Raw genomic sequence first — 20,565 nt, 5'->3', positions numbered from 1 at the left:
GATAAAAAACTTTTAAGTGGCAATTTTGGCTTCTGCATGCATGTTCTCACTAAAATGAATAAAGTGTAAAATTTCTACTTAAGTTTCTCTATCAAAAAGAAAACAACCCACCTCTCAAAAAAAGAGACACATTCCAGATAATTTTCCTTAAATATTTGAACTTTTCAAATAAACAGTTTGGGTTTCTGTATCCCTGATAGAATATCATCTGGTCCAACAAATCTGAAATGTGTAAATTTCAGGCATCCTTCTACCTACCTAGTTTAAAGAGTAAAACCAGGCCCCAGTTCATTGATAGATCAGGATTCACAGAGAATGGTTGTAAGTCTCTCTTTGCTAGTGACTTTTCTTGGCATTCTGACAAATCTGTTAATTTTGTAGTTTCTTAACTTTGTCATAAAATGGAGGTAATTACAAATTTGAAAGAACTGTATTTTATAAATGGTTACAGTTAAATATTACTGAATTCATCTTTTTTTTTTTTTTCCTTATTCTTAGAGTACCTTGAAGTTGTTCAAAGATCTCTGGCCACTCATAACAGAAAATGTTTTCAAGCAGTGAAAGAGGCTTTTGGTGAAGTGAGGAAGATGCTGAGATCTCGAAAATACCACAGTAAGCTTGAATATGATTTCAGGTAAGTAGAATGATTTGCTTGTGAGGGAGTCTGTGTCTGAATATAGCCTGGTATTTACTTGAAGATACATCATTTATGTCATTTTCTTACACGCTGTCATGGATTGAATTTTGCCCCCACAAATATGTGTCTATCAACTTGGTTAGGCCATGATTCCCAGTATTCTCTTGTTGTCTTCCATTTTGTGATTATAATTTTATGTTAAAGAATTAGGGTGGGATTATAACACCACCCTTACCCAGGTCACCTCCCTGATCCAAGGTAAAGGGAATTTCCCTGGAGCGTGTCCTGCACCAACTTTTATCTCTCAAGAAATAAAAGGAAAGGGAAGCAGAGAGTTGAGGACCTCATACCACCGAGAAAACAGAGCAGAGCATATCCTCTGGACCTGGGGTCCCTGTGCATGAGAAGCTCCTCGACCATGGGAACGCTGAGGACAAGGACCTTCTTCCAGAGCTGATAGAGAAAGAAACCCTTCCCTTAGAGCTGGCACCTTGAATTTAGACTTGTAGCCTACTGTACTATGAGGAAATAAAAATCTCTTTGTTGAAGCCATCCACTTGTGGTATTCTGTTATGGGAGCACTAGATGACCAGGACACATGCATTGCATTGTGTTGTGTTGCATTGCATTGGGCAAATTATAGGCAAATGATTGCTTTAGAATGTTAAAAAGCAAAAATATCACATTAAAGACTAAGGTGCGCCTGACCCAAGCCATGGTGTTTTCAAAAGCTTGATATGCGTGCAAGAGTTGGACAATGAAGAAGGCAGATCGAAAACGATGTCATTGAATGTTGATGTTGGTGAAGAATATTGATTATACCATGTACTGCCTGAAGAATGAAACAATCTGTCTTGTAAGAAGTACAGCCAGAATGCTCTTCTCACATACTTTGTACATGCCATCTGGAGGGAGCAGTCCCTGGAAAATGACATCGTGCTTGGGTAAGTAGAGGTCAGTGAAAAAGAGGAAGACCCTCAATGAGATAGGATGACACAGGACTGCAACAGTGGGCTCGAGCATAACAACAATTATGAGGATGGCTCAGGATTGGGCAGTGTTTTGTTCTGTTGTAAGGATAAAAATTGTGTGGAGCCAACTGATCCTAACAGCAACAACAATAAAAACAGGCAATAAGGAAGCCATTGTAGTTTAAGATCTGGAGTAGAGATTTCCATGGTAGTGGTGGAAGTACTTTTTGAGTTACTTAAACTTAAAAAAGTTAGAGTCAAAAAGATATGTTAAAATATATTTTCATAGGCTCATAGAATAGTTAGGGTGTAATGTGAATATTAGGCTTTGAGTAACCTACATGACCCACAAATGTGTAGTGTTTTTTCATATACAGGTTTTGAATCTCTTCTTGTTGTTATTATTTTAGAATCAGTTCCGACCCATAATGACCCTGTCTATAACAGATGGAAACATTGCCCGGTCCTGTGCCATCTTCACAATTATTGTTGCAATCGCTGTATCAATCCATCTTCTTGAGAGTCTTCCTTTTTATCATTGATCCTCTTCTTTACCAAACATACTGTTCTTCTCTAGAGATTGGTCCCTTCTAATGACATGTCTACACTAAGCAAGATGAAGCCTCATCACTGTTGAATTTAAGGAACTTTCTGGCTATATTTCCCTAAACCCATTGCCGTAAAGTCGATTCAGACTCATCCACCCTACAGGTCTCTCTCTAGACCTACTGAATAAGAATCTCCAAGGAAACAGAATTGGGGATCTGTATTCTTCCTCTGGTTCAGTACACAAAATATTCATTATACAGATTTGTATATTCTTAGTACAAGTGGTAAAAAGATTGAAAATTTTGGTAGAGACATTCTCCATACTGCCTCTCATTTCTACATCTGTTTTTGTTCAAAAGTTGCTCCCTATTCTGGAATTTTCTTTGTTTTCACCCTACCCAGATTCTATCCATCATAAACCCTTGATTAAATTCTTCCTCTTTTCTAAAGTATAGCAGACATTGTGCTAATATGCCATCCTCATGATAATCTTGTGAGAGAGCTCTTATTCTCCTCCCTGTTATAAAGCCAAGGTCAGAGAAGCTTGGAGAAATGAGGCTGTTGTTTTTCTTGTTAGCTGTTGTTATTATGTCCCTAATTCCTGGAATTCCTTTGCACGAAGGAATGCAAATATGCCTGCTCCTTGTTATGCATTAGCTCTGTTGTTGCAGTACTTGTTGCAGTACTTGAACAATCCATCTCCTTGAGGGTTTTCCTCTTTTTCACTAACCCCCTACTTTTACAAGGGCGATGTACTTCTCCAGGGATTAACTCCTCCTGGTAACAGTTCGAAAATATGTGAGACAGAGTCTCACCATTCTTGCTTCTAATGAGCAATTTGGCTATATATTTTTAAAGACAAATATGTTCCTTTTTTAATTGGCATTCATGGTATATTCAATATTCTTCATCAACACCATAATTTAAAGGTGTCAAATCTTCCTTGGTTTTCCTTATTCATTGCCTCGATTTCACATGCATATGAGGCAATTGAAAACACCATGGCTTGGGTCAGGTGGACCTTAGTCTTCAAGGTGACATCTTTATTTTTCAAAACTTTAAAGAGGTCTTTTGCATCAGATTTTCCCAATTCAATGTGTCCTTTGATTTCTTGACTGTTGCTTCTATGGTTGTTGACTGTGGATCCAAGTAAAATGAAATTTTTGACAACTCCAAACTTTTCTCCATTTATCAAGATGTTGCTTATTGTTCCAGTTGTGAGAATTTCTGTTTTCTTTATGTTAAGGTGTAGTCCATATTGATGTTGTAGTCTTTGATATTTACAAGTGCTTCGAGTCCTCTTCACTTTCAGCAAGCTCCGTTTTGTCATCTGCATAATGCAGGTTGCTAACGAGTCTTCCTCCAATCCTGATGCCATGTTCTTCTTCGTATAGTCCAGTTTCTCAGATTATTTGCTCAGCATACAGTTTGACATATAGTGAAAGAATATGAACTTAAGGAACACCTTTCCTGATTTTCAACTGTGAAGGATCCAATTTTTCTGTTCAAATGGCTGCCTTTTGGTCAATGTACAGGTTCCACATGAGCTTAACTGCGTGTTCTGAAATTCCCATTCTTTGCAATGTTACCCGTAATTTGTTATGATCCACAGGGTGGAAATCCTTTGCATAACATATAAAACACAGTTAAACATCCTTATAGTATCGTGTGCTCTCAGCCAAGATCCGGCTGGCTTCAACAATGATATCCCTGATTCCTAGTCCCCTTCTGAATCCAACTTGAATTTCAAACAGTTCTCTGTCATTGCACTGCTGCAGCTGCTTTTGAATGATCTTCAGTAAAATTTTACTTATGTGTGATATTATTGATATTGTTCAATAATTTCTGCATTTGGTTCGAGCCCCTTCTTTGGGGATAGGTGTAAATATGGATCTCTTTCAATTGATTGACCAAATAGCTGTCTTCCAAATTTCTTGGCATACATGAGTGGACACTTTCAACATTGCCTTCCTTTGTTGAAACGTCTAAATTGGTATTCTGTCAATTCCTGGACCCTGGTTTTTCACCAATTCCTTCAATGCAGCTTGGATCTCTTCCTTCAGTACCACTAGTTTCTGATCATATGCTACCTCCTGAAATGTTTGAGCATCCACCAATTATTTTTGGTATATTGACTCTGTATTCCTTCCATCTTCTTTTGATGCTTCCTGCATCATTGAATATTTTCCTCATAGAATCTTTCAGTATTTCAACTCAAGACGTGATTTTTTTTCTTCAATTCCTTCAGCGTCAGAAATGCCTAGCATCTTCTACCTTTTTGATTTCTCATTCCACCTGTCAATATAATGCTTTGTCTTCTAGATCTGCTCTTTGAAATTTTCTGTTCAGCTCTTTTACTTTATCATTTTTCCCATTTGCTTTACCTACTTAACTTTCAAAAGCAAGTTCCAGTCTCTTTTGACAACCATTTTAACCTCTCCTTTCTTTTCTATCTTTTTAATGACCTCTTGCTTTTGTCATGTATGATATCCCTATGCATTCCACAACTTGTTTGGTATTCAGTCATTAGTGTTAAATTCATCAAATCTATTCTTGACATGGTCTCTAAATTCAGGTGAGGTGTGTTCAAGGTCATACTTTAGCTCTTTTGGGGTTAAAAAAAAAAGGTTATTCTAGTTTTATTCAGCTTCAATTTGAACTTGCAAATGAGCAGTTCATGGTCTGTTCTGCAGTTAGCCTCTGACATTGTTTTGACTGATGATATTGAGCTTTTCCATTGTTTCTTTCCACAGATATAGTCGACCTGATTCCTGTATACTCTACCTGGTGAGCTCCACATGTATAGCTGCCATTTATGTTGTTGAAAAAAAAAAAAAAAAAAAGTATTTGCAAAGAAGTCATTGCTCTTGCAAAGTTCTATCGTGTGATCTCTGGCATCATTTCTATCACAAAGGCCACGTTTTCTAACTACAGAGCCTTCTTTTTTGTTTCCAACTCTCGGATTAAAACCCCCAGTATCTATCAGTGCACCTTGATTGCACATTCCATAAATTCCAGACTGCATAATATGTTAAAAACCTTCAATTTAATTGGCCTTAGTTGTTGGTGTGTAATTGGCATTAACTTTTCTTCCTTATAGGCATATGGATAGTATCCTATCACTGACAGTGTTGTATTTCAGAATAGATATTGAAATATTCTTTTTGACAATGAGTGCAAAGCCATTCCTCTTCAAGTTGACATATCTGGCATAGTAGACCATATGATTGTCTGATTGAAACAGTTAAATTTAGGGAAATATTTGTAGATGGCTTCTGATCTGGTGTGAATTCTATCTGAGAGCATTTAAATTCTCCCAAGTGGAAGTTGGAGCCCTGATTGTGCAGTGGTTAAGAGGCACTGCTGCAGTGGGATTTAAATGCCTTGGCCAGAGGAAATGTGTGAATTGTCAAGCATTCTCGAGAGATTTCTGCTAATGGTAAGATGTGGTCATTTGAACTGTTCCCTTTTCTCTCCTTCCATTTAAGTGATTTTTATATGGGTTCTAATTGACTTTAGCCCACACATAGATTCAGAAAAAAGTTAACTGTAAAGTATATTACCAGTCTTATGCTCCAAACATCTTGTGCATTTAAAATAGTTCAGAAACTTTTTTGTTTCACATTGCCCTTTTAGTATTTCCTGAATAAGTCAGGAAATCTAGGATACTTAAATATCTAATTTTTATTATATTTTTAAAAATTGAAAGCTTGTGAGTTTCTTGGGATGCTATTACAATGAGTTAAATCAACTAAGTGTCTTTTCTCCCAAGTGCAAAAATATATTGTTAACGAAAGTGGGAATTGAATAGTATTAATTTAATTGTAGAATAACGGCAGCAAACAAGCAGAGAAGAGACACAAATAGATTTCTAAAATTCTTATAGATCTTTTGTTTGGGGTTGAGAGGTAATAAGAATTTGTGGATTGTTAAAAGTGGTAACTCTAAATAACAATTTAGGGAACTTTTCTGATCCCTTATACATGGAATGGAAACCCTTGTAGTGGTTAATAGTTTGGCTGCTAATCAAAACGTCAGCAGTTCGAATCCACCAGGAGCTCCGTGGAAATCATATGGGAAGTTCTACTCTTTCCTGTAGGGTCATTATGAGTTGGAATATATTCGATCGCAATGGGTTTTGTTTTGACTTTTTATACATGAAATATATTTAGTTAGATCCCGTTATTTTTACAAAATTTTGTTCATGAATTCAGTTTTATTTCCAGAAAGACCAATCACGCTAGTCTTGTCTTTGTAAACTGTTGTCAGTATATATTGCCAAATGGTCAGTATATGTTCTTGTTGTTGTTGTCAGGTGCCATCGAGTTGGCTATGACTCATAGTGAAACTACGCACAAAAGAAGAAACACTGCCCAGTATGGACCATGCCTAAAATCATTGCTGTGCTTGAGCCTATTGTTGCAACCACTGCGTCAATCCAACTTTTTGATGGGCCTCCTCTTTTTTGTTGACTCTGTACTTTATCAAGAATGATGTCCTTCTCGGGTGAAAGATGTGTCCTGGCAATATGTCCAAAGTTTGTAAGACTTGGTCTTGCCATCCTTGTATCTAAGGAGCATTCTGGTTGTACTTCTTCCAAGACAGATTTGTTCCTTTTTTGGCAGTCCGTGGTATATTCAATGTTCTTCATCAATGCCACAATTCAAAACCATCAATTTTTCTTCCATCTTCCTTATTCATTGTCCAGCTGTCACATGCCTATGTTGTGATTGAAAATACTATGGCTTGGGTTGGTTGTACCTTAGTCTTCAGGGTGCCCTCTTTGCTTTTCAACACTCTAAAAAGGTCTTTTGCAGCAGATTTGCCCGATGCAATGAGTCTTTTGACTTCTTGACTGCTGCTTCCATCGGTGTTGATTGTGGATCCAAGTAAAATGAAATCCTTGACATATTCAACCTTTTCTCCATTTACCATGATGTTGCTCATTGGTCCAGTTGTGAAGTTTTTGTTTTGTTTTGTTTTTATGCAGAAGTGTAGTCCTTACTGAAGGCTGTGGTCTTTGATCTTCATTAGTAAGTGCTTCATGTCCTCTTCACTTTCAGCAAACATTGTTGTGTCATCTGCATAATTCAGGTAGTTAATGACTCTTCCACCAATCTGATGCTCTCTTCTTCTTCACAGAGTCCAGCTTCTCAGATTATTTGCTGAGCATACAGACTGAATAGGTATGGTGAAAGGATAGAACCTGGACGCAAAGTTTTTCTGACTTTAGACTTCATAGTATCCCTTTGTTATGTCCAAACAACTATCTCTTGATCTATGTAGAGGTTCCTCCTGAGCACAATTAAATGTTCTGGAATCCCCATTCTTTGCAATGTTATCCATAATTTGTTTTGATCCACACGGTCCCATACTTGTGTGTAATCAATAAAACACATAAACATCTTTCTGTTATTCTCTGCTTTCAGCTAAGATCCATCTGACATCAGCAATGATATCCTTGCTTCTACATCCTCTTGTGAATTGGGCCTGAATTTCTGGCAGTTCTCTGTCTATATACTGCTGCAGCCAATTTTGAATGAATGTCAGCAAAATTTAACTTGCGTGTGATATTAATGATATTGTTTGATAATTTCAGCCTTTTGTTGGATCACCTTTCTTGGGGATAAGAATAAATATGAATCTCTTCCATTTAACTGGCCAGGCAGCTGTCTTCCAAATTTTTTGGCACAGGTGAGTGAGCACTTCCAGTGCTGCCTGTTTTTTGAAACATCTCAGTTGATATTGCGTCAATTCCTGGAGACTTGTTTTTCCACAATGCCTTCAGAACAGCTTGGACTTCTTTCTTCAGTATCATCAGTGCCTGATTATATGCTACCTCTTGAAATGATTAAATGTCTACCAATTCTTTTTGGTATAATGACTCTGTGTATTCCTTCCATCTTCTTTTGATGCTTCCTGAGTCATTTAATATTTTATCCATAGGATCCTTCACTATTGCAACTAGAGGTTTCAATTTTTTCTTCCATTCTTTCAGCTTGAAAATACTGAGCATTTTCTTCCCTTTTGTTTTGTATGTCTGGCTCTTTGCACTTGTCATTATAATACTTTACTTTGTCTTCTCAAGCTGTCTTTTGAAAACTTCTGTTTAATAGTTTCATCATCATTTCTTGCTTTAGCTACCCAACATTCAAGAGCAAGTTTCAGAGTCTCTTCTGACATCCCTTTTGGTCTTTCTTTCTTGCCTTTTTAATGACCTCTTGTCTTCTTCATGTATGATATGCTTGATGTCATTCCATAACACTTCTATTCTTCTGTCATTAGCTTTCAGCATGTCAAACCTGTTCTTGAGATGATCTATAAATTCAGGCGGGATAAACTCAGGGTCATACTTTGGCTCTCGTTGACTGGTTCTAAGTTTCTTCAGCTTCAACTTGAACTTGAGTATGAGCAAAATAGAAATAAACAGCCATAAATGTGCATTAATAATCAGAATATGAAATGTATTAATTATGAAACTATGAAAATTGGAAATTGCCAAAACTGAAATGGAACATATAAACATCAGTATTCTAGACATTAGTGAGCTGAAATGGACTGCCATTTTGGATCATACAATCATGTGGTCTACTATGCTGGGAATGAAAACTTGAGGAGGAATGGCTTTGCATTCATCATCAAAAAGAACATTTCAAGACGTGTCCTGAAGTACTACCTTATCAGTGATACGATAATATCCATATGCCTACAAGGAAGAGAAGTTAATATGACTATTATTCAAACTTACACACCAACCAGTGAGGCTAAAGATGAAGAAAATCAAGTTTTTTACCTACTTCTAAAGTCTGAAATTGATGGAACATGCATTCAGAATGCATTGATAATTACTGGTGATTGGAATGCGAAAGCCGGAAACAAAGAAGGATCAGTAGTTGGAAAATAGGGCCATGGAGATAGAAATGATGCTGGAGGTTGCATGATAGAATTTTGTAAGGCCAAGGACTTCTTCATTGCAAATATCTTTTTTCACCAAGATAAACAGCGACTCTATGCATGGACCTTACCAGATGGAATACGTAGGAATCAAATTGACTACATCTGTGGAAAGAGACAATGGAAAAGCTCAATTTCATTGGTCAGAACAAGGCCAGAGGCTAATTGCAGAACAGACCATTGATTGCTCATTTGCAAGTTCAAGATGAAACAAGGTCTCTATATAGGGCTCCATAATAAAAATGTAATCTCAAATATTGGCTCTATTCCTTATTTGCTTCTGCCCTACTTTATTATTAGCAATTTTATTTTGTCTCTGAGTGCCCGTTACGTATAGAGCAAAGTGCAAGGCTCTTGAGAGAGGCTTCAAGATATTTTGGAATGCTGAACTCACAGAGAATTACTAGAAGAGTTGTCAATTTTAATCCTTAGATATATTCAATTCAGTATATTAGATAACTAAGAATTATCTGTGTATCAGTCAGAATTGAGTGTGTGTATTTGAGCAGTCCACTAAGCAGATGACTCTTTTACACTCATTATACTGTCATTATTTGAAACTGATTTTTTAGATCTTACTTGGAATTTCCCTAGAGTAGGTCTGAGCACATGAGAACCAAAAGCACTGCATCATATTTCTTGTTAAAGTAGGATTCTACAGCTTATGTACTCACTTTATTCACCTGACTTGAAGCATTAGAGCTAAGTTATATTTGTTAATTGTCCTAAAAAATATTAAAAAAATTTTTTGATAGCAAAAATTTCAATAAGTGATTTTTCACTGTTTCCAAACTCATCCAAAGGACCAATTTTATCACCGTTAAGGGCAGTCAAAAGAAAGAACCAATCATTCTAAATGCAATTTTACAAAAACAATTTCCGATAATACTTTGCATGTGGCTGAGGAAGCATGTCTGGGATAAGAGGATCATCCACCAAGGGCATTTCTTCTAGGACATCATGCCCATTTTGTGTCTATTTTGAAAGCAGACACGTTATTTTATAGTCATACCTCATACATTTAATTTAATTTCACATGATGTCCCAATCTAGAAACATTTCAGTGAATAGCTTGGGAGTGATGCCTCATTTTTAAAGGCACAACACTCTGCCAATACTCTATGTTCTTTTTTGTTAAACATGGACTTTAGTTCTATTTTTCTTTAAATATCAAGTTCTCTAGAATGGTTCATAATCTCACAAATGGGAATAATCAGCACCAAGACCGCAGTGCAATACGAACGTGGTATATGGTAGTACTTGGTAAGTAGCCGAATGGTACTTTCACATTTGAACATTAAACTTTGACAAACTAGGGTAAAGGCACTTCTCTAGAATTTAATTTGTGGGTTTTTAGAAACCATCTAGTTATAAATCTGTTATTTTATAAACTGAAAAAGTTGATATCTAGAAGCTTACCTGACTTTTCTAATATCAAAATGTATTTTGCAGTCATTGGAATTACATCTCAAACCTTCAGCAGAACAGCCCTCCCATCTAAACTGCCACAATACTATCTGTTCCCCCAGAACACCCATCACTAGAAAATGTTTGCTATTGTGCATTCATGAACATTTCTACAGTTACATTAGCCCTCTCCTCATACCTGTTTACTGAAACTAAAATATCTCACAGGTCTATTTAATCTACAGGATCATTTGTTTTTCTGTTATGTGTATCCTTGACTTTCCATTTCTGGTATTACCCCTTGTAAAACACAAGTCAAAGCTGCTGTTTAAATACGATATGGAGTAAGGATCTTGTACAGAATTTTGTATGGGAGTAAAGATTTTGTTTTTTCAATTTCATCTGTTTAGCCTAGATTAACTCCTTTTCATCCTTCATGTCTCAGAGTGTAATTCCCTTGGGGAAGTCTCCCAGATCTCTCAGACCAGGTGAGATGTACCTGTTGGTACATCACACACCAGGTGGGATATACTTATAGTATATCCAACACAACTGTAATGGATTGTTAAGGCCAATCATCTTCAGTAGACTGTCTGCTTCATGAGGGCATGAATTGCTTATGTATTAGACACCAGAACCTCTTTAGTGCATAGTATACACATGGCCAGGACACTGTGTTGCAACCATCAGAAATACAACACACCTCACCTTATTTATGAAAAAGGGATCAGAGACTCAGATAACCAAAAAGTCGAGAGATAAAGATGAGTGGTTATTTTCATCATAGATGGGCCCCTGGACTCCATTTATGTCCTTTGGAAGATTTCACCTTTTCTTGCTTTTACTTTTAGATGTATTCTGCTCATGTGGGGGCCAAGATGGTACCGATTGCTCCAGACTTATCTGATGCTTGGTACCTCTAGTCTTAGAAAGAGATTGTTTTAGCAAATATTCTAACCAGAGCTTTCACTGGTCTTTGTGGAACATGGGCTAACCCATGAATCCACCGCTTTAGCTTAGTAATGTGGTATCCTGACTGCCTTAGTCAGGATCAGGAGACATTCCAGAAACTAAGAGTAGATGTAAATCCCTCCTGACAAACATGAGTTAAAAGAATGGGAATGATTTCCAAAGATAAAAAGGGGTTCTCTTACCAGAATTGGGGGGATGGATGCTGTATAAGTGGCTATCTTGGATAACAATCAAAATATTAACAGACTATATTTATGGAGTACTTTATGTGATTGACAATTTAAGACACCCACTAAAATATTAGACAAGTACTGTTGAAGCAATGAATGAAGGAATGAATACAAAATTTCATGATCATGCCACTGAACATTATTATTAAAACTGACTGCTGGAAATTTTAAATCTCTATCCTCATTCAGTTGTAAGTTTTTACAGGAGTTTCCTTGCCATTTATTAAGGAGAAATATAGAAGTCCACCATCCCAATAGTTTGTCTGTCATTCTTTGTGTATTTAAATAACTTAGTACATGGCTCTGTTTGTCCTGCAATTTACATCTCGTTTCTGGTTTTATTTGTCTGATTTTGTCACAATTATCTGCTACCTCCATGTGCTCTCTTGGGTAAAATGACCAAGTTTTTTCTTGCAATTTTATTTTGTGTTTTGATTGTTTGTACAGTCTATCAGCTTCTTCATATTCGTTCTGTCTTTATTGCACAAAAGGTAGCTTTCCACCACCACCTCCACCCCACATTTTGGAATCTTCCTATTGCATCTTTGGGCACCATTTAACTTTCCAAGATTACTTTTCCATTTCAAGTGGGGTCCAATGTGATTTTGCTATTTTACTAAAACTATTACACTTGGCTTTCATTTTGTTATTAATTTTTCCTATTTTCACTTTCAATTAACCCATTTTTTTAAGTATTCTAAATTTCACCATAAGGATTTCCTGTTATTCTACTGAATTTTAACCTTTTTCAAGGCAATTTAGTTATACAAAAATTCTCAAACCACTTTCCTTAAATCCTGAAACTATATAAACTTCTATGTGAGTGAACAGGCTCATTTTCCACAGAAAATGTGATAGTTCTCATCAGAGTTCAGGTTTATAACCCATGAATGTTTCACAGTTGTGATCTCCTTACTACAATACTTGCTGATGGTTTGGAAATTGGTGTTTGGCTTCTCCAAAAGAAGGTGGAAGGGAAGTTCTGTTTTTTTTTTTCCATTAATGTGTCTTGATTTTTGGCACAATTCTATATATACACTGGGGAGGGTTTCAGAAGATGGGGGACCAGACTGTGGACAAACTAAACATCTGTCCTGGATCAGTCAGTGGTCTCAAAATGATAGAATTCTCATCACCAGAGAGATAATTTCTAAGGATTTCTGCTACATGGGAAGGTTATCATCTTAGGATGCATGATCTTTCATCCCTCCTCCTGATGCTTTATTTACAAAGGCAGCACCCACTCCTTTTTCAGTTGTCAACTATTTGGGAGATTGTTATTGTTGTTGTGTGCTATCAAATCAATTCATCCTCATGGTAATCCTGTAGGACAGAAAGCACTGTCCTATAGGGTTTTCTGGGGTGTGATTTTTTTTTAATTAATTTTGCATTTTAAGTGAAAGTTTACAGCTCAAGTGAGTTTCTTATACAAATATTTATACACACATTGTTACATGACTGTAGTTGCTCTCCCTATAATGTGACAGCACACTCCTCCTTTTGCATGTTCATTCAACCAGCTCCTATAACTTTTTGCCTTCTTATCTCGCCTCTGGACAGGAGCTGCCCATTTAGTCTCATGTATCTACTTAAGCTAAGAAGCACACTCTTCACGAGTAGCATTTTATGCGTTATAGTCAAGTCTAACTTTTGTCTGTAGAGTTGGCTTAGGGAATGGTTTTAGTTCTGGGATAACAGAGAGTCTGGGGGCCATATCTTCTGGGGTTCCTCCAGTCCCAGTCAGACCATTAAGTCTGGTCTTTCTAATAGAATTTGAGTTCTGCACCCCAGTTTTCTCCTGCTCCCTCAGGGACTGTCTGTTGTATTCCCTGTCAGGTCAGTCATTGGTGGTAGCCATACACCATCTAAGTTCTTCTGGTCTCAGACTGATGGAGTCTGGTTTATTTGGCCCTTTCTGTCTTTTGGGCTAATATTTTCCTTGTGTCTTTGGTGTTCTTCGTTCTCCTTTGCTAAGATGCAATCTTTAAGAGAGCAAATTGCTGGGGCTTTTCTCCTGAAGAGCAGCTGGTGAGTTTGAACCCTTGAATTTTTCATTTAGGAGTCCTGAGCTTACACACTGTGCCACAAACAGGCCTGCTTTTGGGAGATGAGCGACACGTTATGAATGTTGTCTTCCCTTTTCCTTTTGCTCATGGAAAACTATAAATCTCTCTTTGATTCTTAGATTGAAATTCTTTTGTTTTGAATCTGGATGTACAAAACCCACATCAGGCAGCCACATCCTCCTGTTCATTCTTCTTTGGCATAAATGCTTTGACATAAATAATGTCATTGAGCTTTGGCTCATCTTCTGTCCACAAGGAGGAGTTTCCAGTCCTCACGGCATGTTTACTAGGTTTCTGACACTTAGACCTTTCTTCTTCCTTCACAATTTAACCCACACTGGTGTGCACTATTTCTTCAGTTATAACTAACAAAAGAGATGGGCTCAGATATATGGGTCTTTTCCATATAGCTGCAGCCGGGAAGGAATTCTGTCAGATCTCTGTGCCATGGTAATAACCGCAGGGAAAGGCCAAGGTTCAAACACAAGAGACTACTTGTAAACAGCAAGTCTTTGGATTAGAGATGTGATGGTGGTCAGTGGTGTGAAGCCAATGGTTCTCAGACAGGCAAAGAAGAGTTCAAAGGACTAGGGCCAGGATGTAGTGGGCTATCAGGCTTGAGTTGTATGACTGGGTTAGACAGAACAAAGTGCAGGGGCAAAATGGATAATCCTTGTGATTCTTCCCTATAATCTTACAATTCCTCTGCATCTCTATTTCAAAGTTAGTTACCTGCTATATATGGTGTATGTGTGCATGTGTGTGTGTGTAGTGGTGTAGAAATGGGATCAATATATGTATATTTTTAGTCAGTGTGATTGGGAAGAGCATCAAATATCATTTTAATCTCAATTATTATATATTATAGAGACATATTCCTTAAAAAATGAGTCTTCTGCTATCTTAGATTTTCAAAGATAAATACTGTCCCAGAATGCTCTCAGGATTTTTGTGCATTAAATCAATGCATTGATTTAAATGAAAGCATTTTGATGAGTAGTGTTACATAAATGTTGGATGAAATTATTTTCATAGACATATTTTGATAACTTAAAGTAGGGGCCATAATTTATTTCTCCTTCCACAGTATACCTGTTCTGAAGAAATCTAATATTAATTCATTTTGGATTATTTTCTACATTTGGGTTTTCATGTTGAAGTGAAATGGAACTGTTTGTGTGTTTTCTTTCCCCTAGGTTATGTAAACCTATGAAATTTTACTCAGCAATGGACAAAGCCTTTTTTCTAGAACTTTTGGTGTTTCCTTTGAAGTCTGCAGTTCAGAACAATAGGAATGAAAAGAACTATAAGGTAAAAAAAATGAAGAAAGAAAGCGGAGGGAGAACATATGGAGAAAGAAAGAAAAACTCATGTAGGCATTTACTAGTTGTCTAAAAAAAAAAAAATTTTTTTTTTTTTTTTCTAGGTGTCATAAATTAATTGTAGAGAAAAGCACCCATAGTGTGGGCGAATTTTTAAAAATTCAAATAATACATAAAACCTTCCATTCTGAGAATCAAACTAAATGATGAAACATGTCAGCTATCGACTTATTAATATGCTACAACTTCCTCGTCTTTCATTCTAAATATACTTGGAAACTCTTTAAAAAATGGAATAATGGATACATTGTAGGGCAGAATACAACTATTTCAATAAACTTTTTTCATTTCCAAAAGTTTAGAAAGCTGTCCCATTACGTAGGAGTACTCTGAGCCTGACCTATTTGTTAGTAACAATTATAAGCAAATAGAAAAAATGAAATTATGTCTTGTGTGTACTAAAGAAAAACACATGGTGAATTTCAATATTTTGAATAACCCTCAGAAGCAGGAAATTTAAAAGAAAATTTCAATATGAAGATGATAACATTTCTAACTCTTTTGATCCACTGGGTCATGGAGTAAGACAGATTTTGAATGAAAACTTGTGAACTTTGATATATCTAGAAAAAATTACAACTTATTTGTTCAGGGAAAGTTTTTTTTAGGAATGCCAGAGATTAAGGAACATGTCCAGAGACTTGGGTACCTAACCAAGGCAGCCTCACCCCCCAGGTCACCCTCTTCTAACCCAGCCAGTTTAACTGAGAAAAAGAGTAAGAACAGACATCCAGAAGAACAAGGGGATAAATTGGTTCATGAGTTGCACTGATTTTTTAATAACTTTTTATTTTGAACTAATTATGGACTCACAAGGAATTACAAAAAGTATACTGAGAAGTCTTATGTTCCTTTCATCCACCTTTATCCAATATTTGCATTTTACATAGGGCCTCTATGAGTCAGAATCGACTGGTGGCAATGGGTTTAGCATCTTACGTAAATATAGTCCATTATAAAAACCAATTAATACTGGTGCAATACAGTTAGCTAGACTACAGATCTTACTTGGATCTCACCAGATTTGCGTACACTTTTTTGTGTGTGTGTGTTTTTTTGGGGGGCGGGGCTTGATAATTAAGAGTTGAGGATACTGCATACATGCTTCCAAAGTCGGAATGCAAAAGTCTCTCATATTTTTCCTCCTTCCCGCACTGTCTCCTTACCCCCTTACCTCCTTCTAACACTCTCTTTCTTTCTTCCTCCCTTGCTTCCATCCTCCTACACTGAGTACCAATTTAGTGCCAGCACTATGCTATGTGGCTGGAAAGAATGGTAAAGATAGACAACTGTGGCCATACCCTCCTTGGCTATTATCCCTCCCTTACTCACAATCAGATTCTTAATGGTTTCTGATCTGTCTTTAGGCCTTCTGTCAGCCCTCCAATCAAGTTCTTTGCATACCAAACTCTAGGTTAATCTTCCTAAAACACACCTCTTTTCTTGCTACCTCTCTTTCTAAAGAACACTTAGGAAACTCTGTTTCATGAACAGAATGAACTCCTACAAAAAGTGTTTAGTCTGCTATTGTAGCAAGTCCTGTTCTTCCAAAGTTCATGACTTATATTCTAACCCATTGCCATAGAGTCAATTCTGACTCATAGAGACCAGACAGGACAGAGTAGAACTGCTCCATAGAGTTTCCAAGGAGTGTCTGGTGGATTTGAACTGCTGACCTTTTGGTTAGCAGCCATAGCACTTAACCACTATGCCACCAGGGTTACCACTTATTTCTAGCCAATCAAAAAAAAAAACAAACCCACTGCCGTCAAGTCGATTCTGACTCATAGAGACTCTATAGGACAGAGTAGAACTGTCCCATAGAGTTTCCAAAGAGCACCTGGTGAATTTGAACTGTCCACTTCTTGGTTAGTAGCTGTAGCACTTAACCACTACGCCACCAGAGTTTCCACATTCTAGTCAAATTCTGCAGTTTGCTGTTCTTGTATTAACATGAACATTTCCCCTCATGTTACTCTAGTCTTCTGGAATGCACCCCCATCCTGTTCCCCTCAAAAATCATTAAGTGAATTTCAAAAGCCACCCCCATGAAATCTCTCCTGATTACATCAAGCTGATGCAATCTTTTTTTTTTAACCCCTGCTCCCCACTCCCAGCATTTTATGTATGATCTTGTTGTATATGTTTTTTTTTTTTTTTCTACCTCACTTGGTGCTCTATGGATACATTCCTGCTACTAGATCATACTTTTCTTTAGAACAGAGACTGTGGCTGGCTCCCATTCAGTTTTTCTTTTTTATCCGCAGAAGGATCATTGTTTTGGGTCAAGATTTGTCTGCATGCCCCTCCTCCACAGTTTCTTTTTCTTGTTATCTATGTGACTCATAGCAGAATATCACATGAAGTGGGTACTACTAGCCCCAAAGCTCTTGGGCTTAATGAATCTACATCATGGGGTATTGAAGTAGTTTCATTGTACTACCTTAACAAAGTATCACAAAGTGGGTGTCTATAAGCCATATAAGCTTAGTGTCTCACTGCTCTGTAGGCTAGAAGCCCTAATTCAAGGTGTCACCTGTGCCATGTACTCTCTGAAGGCCCTAGAGGAGATCTTTTCTAGTCTCTCTCAGCTTCTGGTAACCTTAGGCATTCCTTGGATTACAACCTCATCATAAGGCCATCATTACATACCTCTTTTCCCTTAATTATTGCATGTCAATCTGTCTGTGGCTATTCCCCTCTTTTTATAAGAGACCAGTCTTATTGGATTAGGACTCACCTACTTAGGTAAGACATCATGTTAACTTATCTGCTAACATCTTCTAAGACTCTATTTCCAAATGAGCTCACATTCACAGAAATCACGGGTTAGGACTGCAACCTGACATTTGGAGGGACACAATTCAAACCACAATAGACATTCAATAATAGTATATGTGGAATGTCTAGCAAAGGAAATATTTGTAAATTTAAACCTTAAAGTCTTGGTAGAAAATCATCTTTCTATGAAGGGAAAAATAGAAATTGTAATAATTGCTGACTTTGAATTAGAGGGTTTTTTTTTTTTGGTTTAGTGATTAAGAAACCTAAGGCCGTTTGAGTTCAAAATCCACTGAAAGCTGAAGTCATTGTTGGAAAGGAGTTGCCCCTAACTCTTGGCAAAACAGGTTGGGAATAACAAGGTCAGGCTGGGGAGCAGAAACCTCCACTGACTTCTCTTTCCCCACCAAGATTACTAAGGGCCTAAAAAAGCAGAACCATCCACACCTGGATATTTTAGTTACACAGAAGAGATGAGGGCGATGCTTTCCTCCCTATTCTATTTGGAAGTAATTTGTGGAGAAAATTCTTGATTATTTCTAAAGGATCATTTAAGGGGAGACTGGGCTCGTGATTAGCGATTTGTATATCTGTTTTCTAATTTGGATTTCATACATGAGTTTTTCTTATTACTTAATAAATAACACTTATTTAATAATTGGCTCTATATACATTTTTTTAATCTTTTTAAGGGTGTGCTTTGCCCACTTTTCAGCAGAATTAAAATAGTATGTCACATACAGATAATTCTCTGTGATTTAATGTGTAAGTGTTACTTTCCTGCCCACCTTTCTACTCAACACACTGGAGAATTTTCTGACTTTGTAGCTGGTGTGCTTGGTCTCCAATTTGGTTGTCAGGAACTCTCAGCAAAGATAACAAACATTCCAGGACTCAGAAGCCAAATATTATATGGCTAGCCTCCAATGGTCTGGAAAACCGTTTAGAGGTTATTTTTGAGGCTAATAGTTGTTTTGTCAGGCCAAGATCATGCAATTTGATCATTTGCAAATGTAAGGGACTTGTACCAAAATAAGCTTGCCTAGAAATGAGCATCCAAGGGCCATGACCTATTCCATATTGTTAATGAATAATAACAATAATAGTGAGATAATGATATTAATAACAACTTCCACAGGCCAAGGGGTTATCCTGCCCCAGACCATATACTAAGTAGTTTATATTTTTTCTGCTAGAAATTCTTACACTATCTCTATGTTAGTCCTATATTACAAATGAGGAGCCCAGCCTTGAAATCACTTGCCCCAAAACAGAAGTCTACTAACAGGCTGTATCAGAATTTCATTGTGAGTTTCTCTGAAAAAAACCCTCTATTTTGACTACGTGTTTTTTTTTTTTTTTTAATAATATATACATTTCGTTTTCCTAACTTCTTTTTAAAAAAGATTACAAATTAAGTTAACAAATTTAGACTCTCTTGCTTTTCTTTTTTTTTTTTTTTCCTTCTTCTCTCCCTTTTCCCTTTCTTCTTTTTTTTTTTCTAAATTAAATGGTCATTCTATCATGGAAAATATCAGATTTAATGATCACAACTAAGAGGCTGGACTCTATACCACAGATGCGTGTATTTTATCTCATTTACTCTAAGATACTCTCACAGGTAGGCATTTTTTACATCCACATTTAAAGATATGGACCCTGATCCTCAGAGAGGCCAAATGACTGGTCTACAGTAACACAGCCAAAATGAGGCAGAGCCAAGATGCAGGACTGTTCTGCAGGTGATGGCAGGATAGTGTTTTCCTGAAAGAACCTTTAAAGGAAGCTCACATGCTCATTAAAATGAAACTTTAATCTTCACAAGGCAGGTTTTTCCCTCAGTACCTGTTGCCTTGGTGATTTTAATGAATAACACCCAGTAATTTCTTGAGGTGTGCTTTGGAGTTAGGAAGTGACTTGAAAGGGCTTGGTCGAGGATAGATTTTACTCTTTTTTTTTTCTTTTTACATTTCCAAGATTATTATTGTTATAAGAGACTTTATTGTACCTTTTGCTTTATGACTGAAATATCAGAATATACTTAGGAATATGTGGATTGGCAACTACACATTTAAAACCTTACAGCATAGAACTTTCTTATGCAAAAATCTAGCTTTTTCTTTCTGATAATACACTAAACTTAGATTTGGAAAAATTTTATGTGCTATAAGGGAAGGTGAGTGGATTGAAATTCATTTTTTTTTTGTTCTGCTGAAATAACATACAACTCTAGTAAGAAAATTGATATTTATGTTTGCCACTTGAAAAGAGAGATATGTAGTAGAAAAGAGAGATATGTGTTAATCCCTTGCTATCCAATGTGAGGCCGTGAACGCAGATGATGCTCAGCAAATTATGGATTTTTCAAGGATTTCTCCCTCACTCAAGCAAACACTCTAAATCTGTTCCTTCTTTTAACAGGGCCTTAGCTATGCCAAATGAAACCAAATCCCCTGAAATGCCACTATATAGACCACATGGTGAGGGTAGTTTCTTCTTTCAATATCAGCTTCTAAGAGATTTCAGCTAGACCAGAATTTCTGAAATTGTGATGATGACCAATTTGCAGCACATTGCCTGAAAGGCACGATAAAAATGCAGATTCCTTGTTCTCAC

At 36.8% G+C, this 20,565-nt stretch overlaps 1 protein-coding gene across 1 annotated transcript in view; it reads left to right on the top strand.

Annotated features, from left to right (window-relative positions):
• The window catches only part of LOC126078360 (putative serine protease K12H4.7), a 56,279-nt gene that overhangs the window by 21,178 nt on the left and 14,536 nt on the right, over positions 1-20,565 (top strand). Inside the window, exons 4-5 of the mRNA XM_049888847.1 lie at positions 499-634; positions 14,983-15,097. Coding sequence (XP_049744804.1) covers positions 499-634; positions 14,983-15,097 — 251 coding nt within the window. The remainder of the gene's footprint in view (positions 1-498; positions 635-14,982; positions 15,098-20,565) is intronic.

Source organism: Elephas maximus, chromosome 6 (assembly GCF_024166365.1).
Source record: "Elephas maximus indicus isolate mEleMax1 chromosome 6, mEleMax1 primary haplotype, whole genome shotgun sequence".
NCBI lineage: Eukaryota > Metazoa > Chordata > Mammalia > Proboscidea > Elephantidae > Elephas > Elephas maximus.
The sequence above is the reverse complement of the archived record's forward strand: the minus strand, read 5'-3'. Positions and strand labels throughout refer to the sequence as shown.